Source organism: Eulemur rufifrons, chromosome 19, assembly GCF_041146395.1.
Source record: "Eulemur rufifrons isolate Redbay chromosome 19, OSU_ERuf_1, whole genome shotgun sequence".
Classification (NCBI taxonomy): Eukaryota; Metazoa; Chordata; class Mammalia; order Primates; family Lemuridae; genus Eulemur; species Eulemur rufifrons.
The window spans coordinates 86,735,649-86,747,694 of record NC_091001.1 but is presented as its reverse complement, the minus strand read 5'-3'; the positions used below and the strand labels follow the sequence as shown (position 1 = coordinate 86,747,694).

General features: G+C 34.7%; 1 protein-coding gene across 4 annotated transcripts in view; it reads right to left on the bottom strand.

The window, feature by feature from the left end:
• Window positions 1-445: 445 nt before the first annotated feature.
• The window catches only part of ATL2 (atlastin GTPase 2), a 57,237-nt gene continuing 45,636 nt past the window's right edge, over window positions 446-12,046 (bottom strand). For 2 of the 4 annotated variants that reach the window (XM_069494094.1, XM_069494098.1), the window contains exons 7-13: window positions 11,067-11,159; window positions 8,536-8,674; window positions 7,646-7,773; window positions 6,375-6,431; window positions 5,323-5,394; window positions 4,221-4,652; window positions 446-2,189 (exon numbers count right to left, since the gene is read on the bottom strand). In XM_069494094.1, the coding sequence (XP_069350195.1) occupies window positions 2,070-2,189; window positions 4,221-4,652; window positions 5,323-5,394; window positions 6,375-6,431; window positions 7,646-7,773; window positions 8,536-8,674; window positions 11,067-11,159 (1,041 nt within the window). In that variant the 3' untranslated portion in view covers window positions 446-2,069. The other 2 variants (XM_069494096.1, XM_069494095.1) reach the window with 2 other exon arrangements.

Below are 12,046 nucleotides of genomic sequence, written 5' to 3'. Positions count from 1 at the left end.
ATTACGGGTGTCTCAATTAGAAGATGAAACATTTGTCACTGAGAAAATCTTCATCTCTTAAAAAACCTAACTTGTAATATAGATTAGTTACTAAAAATTATACCACCAGAAAATATACCAACACCAAAGTTATTTCAGTCAATAGTTTTCAGTATGTCTTTAATACCTTTTATTACTTCTTGCTAAGAATGTTCAGAGTCTTCCAACTGAAACACCAAAGTGCTTTCTTGGAATCCTGTAGAAAATTATGCTTTCTTTGGGGAAAACACTCTTTACAACAAGAAATACTAAGAAATTCAATGGTCTAGATTTAACAAATTTTAAGGTAAGCTATGTAAGTCTTTCATTTCAGAAAAACTGCTATTACAGAACAAATTTTTTATTTTTTCATTCATAAAAACAGTCCACAGCATTCATAAAACAGGGTGGTAGAAGAAACAAAAAGGATACTTTTCAGGTGGATTCTTTATGTTTCAGAACAGATGAGTGGGTAGCAATTTAATACAGATGGAAACATACAATCCAGATAAAAACAGGATCTGAATGGGGTGGGAGGGAAGATATACCAACCAAAGTAAATTTAGAGCTTTCATGCAAACAACTCAACATCTGAATTTTCTTCGCTTAGAAGCCAAACTAGGTGCTTTAATAGGTGTTCATAAAGAAAACTACAAAAGTACTAAAAAAATGTTAGCCATACATATACCACAGGAAAAAAAAAAAAAAAAAAAGAGTGAGAAAGAAAGAAAAGAAATTAACAAATCCCCAGCTACACCTAGGCTAATCACAAATTTGCCTTCACAGAGAAAGACACAGAAAAATAACTTTTTACAAGCTTAGCTTTGAGGTACAATACCTTAGAGCTCTCAAGTTGGGTGTTTCCTGATCATGCTCTTTTCAGTATAAACAGACATGGTTTATATAGTGGAATACATACTTACAGAATTCCTTAAAAAAGAATCACAAGTTTTATTTTATATATACAACAAATTTTTAATTATGTACTGAAAATAAATTACAGGAAATAACTTTAAAATGCAACAGAGGACAAAGTCACAATAAACATTCCCATTGAATTCCCTTGGGGTGGGGGGGAGATTGCAGTGCTCAAGGAAGATTAAATATCACAAATATATCAAAAACTTCAAATTGTCTATGCATTCACACACTGAGCCACAAACATTCCTTTCACAGGGACTGTACTTATTAGCCTACCACAGAACCAGATTTTGCCATAAACTACAAAACTTTTAATACAAAATTGTATTTATATATTTATAATTCATATACATGCCCTATCTGTGATTTTAGAAAATAAAAGCTGCACACTGTACAGACACTCTTAACTCATAGCTGTAGGCAACATTTTTGGATGGAATTTCTCCCCCAATAAAATTAATGGCATATTTTATTTACATGAAGGCTAAACTGCAAAAAGACAGTTCAGTTTCCCAGATATGCATCTCCTTTTAGGGCAGGTTTATAAATTTAAAAAGGCAAGACAAATGTACACCTCAGAATTACTTTCTTAGCTACAAGAGTTGTGTAATTTCTGTGAAGTTTCTGATACATGCATTTATGTAATACTGGCATTGAAGGCAGTAAAGCAATATATACTTTTAATGTAGTGGCTCAATAAAGGCTTCATTGTCATTCCAATCTGATTCTTGATACAGTGATTCATAACTTCTCTAAAAATTAAAATCTCAATGGGACACTGTGTTAAAGAGATTCTAAATAGATTTATTAAAATATTTCCCTGAAATATCCTTTTACATAAGACAAATTTCACTAACATTAGATTAAGTAAAACGAAATAAAAGAAATTAAACAGGGCACAAATGTGCATGATAAACTAATGCTCCTCAGCCAATCTGCGTGTCTTAAGGAGTCATTAAAAGAATGCTTAAAACCAACAAACAATTTTCACACTCTGTGGCAGCCATCTGTGAAGCCAGTTATACTAAACTACTTCTACAGTTGATTGTAAACTTTGGTTTATTTTGAGTTCTCATTGTACAGCAAGCATGAAAAAGAAAAGAGAGTGGAGTCCGTGAGGAGATGAACTGTCAGTCTGTCTTTAATCTGGCATGATGAGACACCTGGTCAGTCAGGCCTGCTTTGATAGAGTTTGTTACAGACTGCCTTATGTTTTCCTCCATCAAATTATCACCCAGGGGCTTCAATACCTGTGGTATGAGAAATGTGCAAAACAAACAAAAATGTGAGGTAAAAAAAGTTACATATAAAAATAGATATAAAAATTCAATTCAAAGCAATGATGAAAATAACCAGGAATGCGGGAAATAAAAAGATGCTTCTCCCAAAAAAGTTATGATGCTACAAATAATGCAGTTAGACATTTTATAATGCAACGAAAATTACTTTCCTCTTATTCAAACCATTTACAATTCCTATGAGATGGATGTGCAATTCCATACCCTATATGCAGCATCAAATCTGGTATGTATACAGCATTTATGCAGACCGGCCCAGACGGTCCTGCTTATTGTCCTACATGTATAAGTGTGAACACTTCAGATAGAGAAAAAAGTTAAAAATACTGTCTAATTTTTCTTCTTGTTATTGTTGGATGACAGTCTCTGTCGCTGTGCTGATGAAAGAGCACGATGAACCATTCGACGTCTAGTAACTTCAAACAGTTTGGAAAACACCTAAAACATGGAGTGATTCGTTAGGAGAATGACTCAAAGTGCCTTGAAGCTAAAGAGTTTAAGACTACAAGAATTTGAGACTTTGTAGGTTTCTCACCTTCCTGGGACTCCTCTGAAGCAAAAGAAAAGAGAAATGCAAAGAAATTTAGACAAGGGTTGTTGACACAGCACAGATCTTCTCTGACTAGTGATCACCTTACCTCAACTATTCTGAAAATAATTTTACACACTTTAGATTCTTCCATTTAATTGTTTTGTAATAATGGTACCTCTAAGATCCTAGAATCAATTCTGTACAGGAGATGAATATTTTCCAAAAGAAAACATTATACAATTATTGAAAATTATGTTGCAGAAAATAATGGTCCAAAATTTTAGTCATTTTTTTAAAAAAGTGAAGTTAATCCATCTTCTATTAGATGATATCAAAGCAACATGAAGGAGGTTTTTTTAAGAGATAAAAATTTAACAAATAATTCAAACACAAACTTCCAGCTCAGATCTGAATAGAGCATTTCTCTAAAGAATAAATACAAAATCCAAATTAATATACTGGGTCACTTCATAAAATAATGACATTATTACAAGAGAAGTCAACATCCAATCAACTTTCTTCAAAAAATGTCTACTTCTTTAGTCTTTAAAGACAAAATAAACATGGACCTGCCTATCCTAAATCTTCATGTAAGCTCAGTACTTCATCAGCCCAGAAATGGCATCTGAAAATGCCTGTTACATCGTTCATCAGTAATAACTGCAGCTTCCATTCTGGTCCTTGACATGATATTCAAGTATTTCACAATGATCATTTTAATGACATCCTTAAGTGGACATGTAGGTAATTCCATTACACAGGTGGCAGACATATAAAATGTCTTTCCTTAGTAGATACTTGCTGGGCAAGAGTTCACAGCTTGATTTTCAATTCTGGATTGTGGTAAAAGATCATGATGGAAGTTGGTCCTCTGCTCATGATGCTTTGCTTCGTTCATTAGTATTATCCACGATACAGAGGTCGAAGTTTCTTTGGTAAGAAATCTGTGTAGAATTGTTCTTGCAGGACATCAGGAAATCACCACTATCTTCATGGAAGGCAACGAAGATCTGTCTACATCCAATATTTCTCCTATTTTACTTCTAGCCAATATTAATAGGAAACTTCTTTTGCTTTCCAAAAGCACTGCATTTCCAAACTTCTTTTCCTTACCTTTAAAATCATTCCCTGATTATACTTTCTTTTCTAAAAGAAAAAACATTGTTAGAGACTCTGGCCCTGCCTTTTATCTGGTATAACCATGAGCCTATAGCTAAGAATCTATCCAGAGGATATCACAGATTTAAGCTAACCAAAGCACATTATAATTATGACTTTTTAAAAAAAAAACTCTTCAATTATACAGATTCTACATCCAAACAAAACAGAAAGCATCCTTTTGACAGTCCTTCCATAAAGGAAAAGTAGCTGTGAAGATACTGTGAGGGGATGGGAGGGGATCACAAGGAAAATGAGATTAGTCACCGAGAAACCAAAAGATAGATACCAACCTGTTCCCATAGTGTTTCAGCAATCTGATCAATCATTGTTCCAATTTCTCTGAACTCCCCAGAGTATTTAACATATGCCCAAGTACAAAGAGATGTCAGTGCTAACCCCATGACAAGGTTACACAAGACGGCTATAGAGTTTAGGCCAATGAAGCCAGTCAGTCCTGAGATTATGTACATAGCAAACATGACCGCAAACAGTGTGGCAGGGGTACGAGCAGCATAGAAGATATTTTTGCCATCATTGTGCTTTATAAAATTTGCATAGGTTTCTTCAATTTCAGCTTCAAGCTGGTCCTGATAACGACGGCAGAATTCATCTCCACCCATTTTTTTCACAGAACGAAACTGTTTGATTGCCACTTCCTTGAGATCCAGGTGTTTTCGCTCCAGATCGGAAGGTGCAATGTAAGGTTTGTCCCCACCACATACCTGTACAGACAGAATTACACAGGACAGATTACATGCTAGAAATAATTAACACCCGAAATAAGTGCCCTGCTCATAGTTTTTAGTCTCAGAAAGTCAAACCATTTACATGGTTCAGTTTTAAACTTATTTGTAATATCTCACAAGTAATCATAATCTATTAATTTTTTGTATGTTGAGCTGACTCAAGCAAAATAATTTTCCAGATATGACTAATCTCAATAAAACTGAAGATAAAAAAAGTTATGCTTCACTCTGTACTTGCCTTCACTTGACCCACAAATACACCATAATAGTACAAAAGACTGCTGGGCAAGAGAGTGGGTAAACGGTAACACACCAAAAAGGTATTCTAATGTTTGAGCAAGCTTAGTGCAGAAACTGCTATTGGCCTTAAGCTAATGTTAACTACCACCAAAGGCTACTAATAACAGTACTCTGAACCATGTGTCAGAAAATTTCAGTAGAATGTATGTAATAACTTACCACCCCAATGCTAAACTCTAATGATGTGAATTATTTTCTTACTGTTTATTTCCGGCAGAGATCATAATGGAGAATTAGGGAATGACATAACATGTCCACATATAAGTGACACAAATTAGCTCAATTATTTTAAATATAAAAATCTTCTATCCCACTCTGGCATCAAAGTTAAATTTTAGTTACACACCTGTTCCATACTTTTGCAATAGATATCTCTTGCTCCTGCTACTGCAGCAAGATTATTAGCTTCAGCTGTTGCCTAAAAAGTAAAATTAAAGGTACCATTATTATGTAAAAAAATACTCTATGACTCTATAAATTCTGATTAACACAATAAATTATGTATAATGAACAAGTCTGAAAATGAACCAGAGAAAATACCAACTTCCAGTTTTCCCTTCCTATGGAAGAGAACATTGGTATAAAAAGGATACAGTAAATGCTTCTAACAGGACTGCCTACCTAATTTTGTTTTGCTTAGGTTGATGTTAAAAAATGTGTTTGTTGAAAATACCACATATGCTCAGGAAATGGACAGAGATAAATAGATACAACCCTAAAATATGCTGAGTCTCCAGATGTCAGGAATCAAGAATGACTGACCTACATGGTTCTCTCTCTTAATCAGTATTACACAAAAGACATTTTCAAACCCACAAAATTGCTTATTGTATGAGTTTTATTAGAAAATACCATTTAATCTACTATAAAATTGAGAAACTGCCCAAAGTAGTAAATTTCTAAAAACATGAATGGCTTAAAATAACACTGTCCCAAAAGAACACCATTTAAAAAAGGAAAAAAAGACAAGAAAAAAGTCTATATTCACTAGAGGCAGCTCTAAATCATTAATGCCAAATAAAAATAAGCCTATTTTAAATAACGTTCAGTGTCAACAACACAGTGAACAGAAGCAGCTTAGTTCGGAGAGACCCACATTAAGCCATCTTCTGCAACAGAAACTTTCCTACACATCAAGCATCTGAAGAAACGGTACCAAGGACTCTTATTTCTGGTGGCCTATATATTTGCAAAGCCTACAATCTGCAGTTACTGGGGGAAAAAAAAAAAAAAACATCTAAAACTTTAGGACACGTGACATGTATTGCCTTAAATATAGAAAATTTATTTGCATGTAAAAAACCATCCCCCTACCCTTTTCCAGCATTTCTCTCTAAAGCAAAGATTTTTATTCATAAAAAGCGTATGTACAACACATATCATACACTCTTTCTCTACCTGAAGCATGGACTTTGGATGTGGAAGTTCCTCTCCTTGATAAATTTTAATGTAAGCCTAAAAAGAGAGATTATATTGGTAGGTTATGCAATTTGGCTCTGTATTCCTAAAGAAAAAAAAAATCATTAAATATAAAAATAATTCACACCATTAAAAGGGAATTCTAATATATGATTAAAAATCATATACTCTCATTCCAACAAAGTTAACCCTATTCTCAATGTTATTAAATACATGCTTCTAAATAATATCCTAGAGAAGTGTTTCTAAATATAATTCCAACTTGCATAAAAGTTATATCTCATATTTAAAGTTATAAAATATATAAAATGCCATCCACTTTATGCAAAGAAATCCATAATTCTCCCACAGTGTTTCAAATATACATAGGTTAAAAAACATTTGAACCCATTATTTTACTTTGACCAGCTTAAATTATATTTCAGCTCAAGAAAAAAAATTACCTAATTTTTTGGCTTAAGAGTAAGAAGGATGGGAGTTTTTAGAAGTCGATACAGGAGTCTTTCAACTTTCTGACTGAAAATTAATTCATAACAAAGATGAGAGTGACCTTGAAGTGCCCGTGCCCAGTAAGTAAACAAAAACATACTTTTAGTTAACTGTATCTTCACTTCCATCTATCTATAACTACCTACTATGAATAACAACCTTCTCCAATGGTCTTGTTCTGGCAGACAAGCTTTAAAGACTACAGAAGAGTAGAGAAAAAAACTATGAATAATTTACTTGTTCTCGGAAACCAGTATAGAGACTTTCAGCTGCTTTTATCAAATCCTCAGAACTCTGAGAGAATGCTTCTATGAGAACTCGGGATGCAGAATTATGCTCCCAATTGCTATTGTCATCCACACATAACAGAGTGGTATTACAATATAATGAAGGGCTCTTCTCTCCATATCAGAGATGGAGAAAAAGTAGGATAATTCTTTTTTTTTTCTTTTATAAATGAAACTAACAGTTCTTTTTCTTTTTTTTATTTCAGCATATTATAAGGGTACAAAAGTTTAGGTTACGTATATTGCCCTTCCTCCGCCCCCAAAGTAGGATAATTCTGTAAACAAACAAAATCACTGTCTAGAAGATATAAGCAGTCTGCTACAATCTTTTAAAGATGCTTAAATACTGACACATCCAATTTAGAAAATAAATTATATATTTTTTTGCTTTAAAACACAGACATTCAGATGAGTTTTAAGTCAACTATGTTTGTATCTTAGACAAAGCTATTTAATTTTAAAGCATTCACCTACCTTAAAATATTCTACAAGATCTCTACAAGTGACTTTAGATCCACTGATTTCTTTTTCTACCAAATTTTCAGGGGCAAGCAGCAATGGAACCAGATTTCGAAGCTCTCGTTTAAAGTCTTCATCAATATCTAGTGGATACAAATACTGGTAAGAGTTCATAAAATTCTGTTTTATGAAATAAGAATACACATATCAATTAATTAAGTAGATTCATTTAAAAAAAAAATCACCCAAACATGCCGTATCTCATAGGAAAAATATAATCCCTCCTACTCTACTGGCCCCTTTCTCCCATCCCCCAATCATTCTTTTAGCTCAAATAATAAATAAAACAATTTGTGGACTACCAAAACAAATTCCACATTAAGTATTAACTAAAATATCCTTTTCAAAAGAGACAAATAATTCATGAAATTGTATTAAATTTTACTACTAAATTTTGTATTTCCAGCCATACTGTGAAAGTTTTGTCAATTCTCAAGCCTTCTGCTATCACACTCAAAATAACCCTAAAATATACACAAAAAAATATCAACACCCCTGAAACAGAGACTAAAATCTGATTGTATCAACACAATAAAATGGTAAGGCCTTTCAGCAGACTGCAATCAGTTTAAATACTGTAAAGAAATGTTTTCAGCCTTCAGAATTTTCAGGACATCAGTGATGAGCAACAAAACACCTCATCAAATAGGTTAATCAATATGCTAGATGCTGCAAACAAACCAATGGAAAGCCAGAGAGACAACACAGAGCATTACAATCACATTAACAATGCATCCAAATGTACCCCAGCGTAAGACAAGAAATTTAAGGTGCCTTGTATTTAAAAAAAGACTTTCAGCTTCTAAAAAGTAAGTTCTGATTTTAGCAAGAATGGGAATTCCCACCTTTCAATCTCCCATCAAAACTAGGATTAGTTGCAACTTTAAGACCCGGATGTGGCAAAAGGAAGCAACCAAGATTTGAGAAACAATTGTGAATGTGCTTCCTTACATTCTGTAGCTCTTCATGTTGATTTTGTTTTACCTAAGGGCAGAAGGAGACAGGGTGACCTTGTATACAGGAGAAAAGAAAAATTTTAAAAAAGGAAATACATACACATACTCACAGGGGTGCTTATGATACAAAAAAATTACTAAAGGCCCATTTCTAACCACTTTATTAAGACCCCACATTTTCTTAAACTTTCTTAAATTCAGGTGAAGATGATTTTTTCCTAAGCTGCCTAGAATAGCAAAAAAAAAAAAAGAAATATAATAATCATTATATCTAACATCTGAATAACAAATTGTGGTTGTGACTTACACATCAGTAAATAAATTAAGAATTTACCTTTTTTTTTTTTTTTTTTGAGACAGAGTCTCACTCTGTTGCCCGGGCTAGAGTGAGTGCCGTGGCATCAGCCTAGCTCACAGCAACCTCAAACTCCTGGGCTCAAGCGATCCTTCTGTCTCAGCCTCCCGAGTAGCTGGGACTACAGGCATGCACCACCATGCCCAGCTAATTTTTTCTATATATATTTTTAGTTGGCCAGATAATTTCTTTCTATTTTTAGTAGAGATGGGGTCTCGCTCTTGCTCAGGCTGGTCTCGAACTCCTGAGCTCCAGCGATCCGCCCGCCTCGGCCTCCCAGAGTGCTAGGATTACAGGCGTGAGCCACCGCGCCCCGGCCCAAGAATTTACCTTTAAAGTACTTATAATGGCAACAAAACAAAACAGCAACATACTAATTTGCCTATAAATAAAAAGATTAACCCCCAAGCAACGTAAGAGCTAAGGTAGAAAGTTCTAGTGCAATCCAAAGAACCTTAGAAAATTTGTTAGCATTTCAGAGCTCTATTTATAATTTGTGCTAGTTATCAGAATTTGAGAAGAGAGATTGCTGTGTATTTTCAGGAAGAAAATCTTAAACTTAGAAACATTCTGAATAATTACTCACTTATTCCAACATAACTCACATAGTCTCCTAAAGACTATTCTCAAAAACCATTCTAATAAAACACGCACTATTCATAATTAAACCTAGAAACTACCTAAATCTCCACCAACAGTAAAATAAAAAAAAACTGCTGTCCATTCATTCAATGGAATGCTGTATGGCAATGAGAATAAATGAACCAAACTATATGCAACAATATGGACTAACCTCAGAAACATAATATTAGGCAAAAAAGCTAGACACAAAAGAATACATTCTGTATGTGATTCCATTCATATAAAGTACAATAGCAAAGACTGTTGGAAGTCAGGATATTGGTATAGAGTTTTGGGGCTTGGTGCCTGATAGTGGGCGCTTATAGGTGCTGGTTACACATCTATGGTCATTTTGTACAAATTCATCAAGCTACACACGATTTCAGCAATTTTCTGAATCATGTATCACATATCAATAAGAAGTAAGAAAACCTTCTTATCTTTGAGGTACGTAAATCTGAGTTTAGACTGCATGCCTCATGTGTTTTGTATTAATTTCTTCTCAAGGAACCAGAGGAAACTCTGATGACTGAAATTATTTCTGACAAATGCCTTGCAAATAATCCAAGGAGGAGGAATTGGTTTAAATCTCACTTTAGGAATCAAAAAATTATACTGTACTCCAAATCTCTGAATGTGGTTGAGAAACCAAATGCATCATCCCATAGACAGACAAAATCTTATTAACCAAAATATAGTACCCTCCTACTTATGAATAAAGGGATCTTTATGTGTCCTTTGTGTATATGAGTAGATGGGTAATCTATAAGTATCTGACCTGCAGGTTTCCTGAGTATTTCCATGGGAGAGTACGAAGGATCATGCTGGTGAGGTTATTTTCCAGAAATGCCTTGATGTGGTATGCTGCATAGGAGTCAGGATATTTGGGTCCTAGTCCCAGTTATCAATGATTAGTTAAACCATAGGCAAGTCACTTTTCTGTGTTCCAGTTTCATTGTGTGTTAAAAAAAAAAAAAAAGGCCAAACTAGATGATGTTTAAGATCCCTTTTCTAGCTCTACATGTTGTCACTCTGAGACACAGCATTCCTCTGAGGGGGTCTCAACCACCTGTGTTCAATGCATGCACAGACCTGTCCCAAATGTTCAGAAGCTCAGTTGGCCCAGAAAGAGACATATAAGCAATCTAAGTAAATCAACAAGTTAGTCTCCTTCAAACTTTTATCCTTTGAGTACTTATTTACAGAGGGGGCAGTTGGCTCTGGAGAGAAATACTTGTTCCTTAACATTGATTCAAGGGCATTGTCTTCTCAGGCAGGAGTACAACCAATTTACTTTTCACCACTTATGTACAGTCACCTGGGCTACCTTGGGATGCCTTATTCCAATGACACAGAGAGAGTGGTAGTATAAGCAAGAGTCTAGACAGACCATCCCTTCTCCTGGCTTGGTGCTTATGCTCTCCTCTAGGAGCTGGGGACTTACCTGCAATCTCTTTTCGAGAAATTGTTTTCCACCTTCCAAACCATATGAATGTTCATAAGGATAACTCCAATCTCGAATCAAAAACATCAATGTCTATACACAGAAAAAATATAAATCATTTTTTTAAAATATCTTATCAAAAATCACAACTTTAACAATTGAAGCCTTCCTTACTTTCCTAAACAATCCTCATCAAAAGTTATGGTAACCAAATGGTCAGTACTGCTCATGGTTATATCAAAGAGTCCCCTTAAAAAAACAACATTCCCAGCCCCTACAACAAGCAAGCGCCACCATTTGAGAACTTCACTGTATATAAGAACAGAGTCACCACAAGCAATAATACAGGATTTAAATGAACAAAAAAGGCATATCAGGGCATACCAATCATAATTTCCAGGATTTAAAAATGAACAAAAAAAGCCTATCAGGGAATACAACTCATAATTTTAAATCAAGGTTAAATAACTAGAAGACCAACTAATTCTAGATGGCAAACTATAAACTGATTATAGATTTAGTAGTGTCAATAAGGCCATTTCATAGAATGTTTTACTCATATAGGATTAGGTTTCTCAACTCCAGCACTTCTGACATTTGGGGCCAGATAATTCTTACTCATGTGTGGTTGTCCTGGGCACTGTAGGACGTTGAAGGCATTTCTGGCCTTTATGCACTTGCTGCCAGTAGCACTAACCTCCCCCACAAAACTGGGACAATCAAAAATGTCTCCAGGCATTGGCAAATGTCTCCTGGGTGGCAAAATTACCCCAGATCAGAAAAACTGATACAGGCCAAACAGAGTGTATTTTAACCATATCCACAAAACGAAGCCATAACATGTCCAACTATTTCATAAAAGTAATCACTTCAGCCAGACCAGCCAGACAAGAGTGAGGCAGAATCAATGTAAACCCATTAGCAGTAACAATCAGTGGCAATGCTGTCATACGGGAAGGATCCCACACACTGATAAGCAA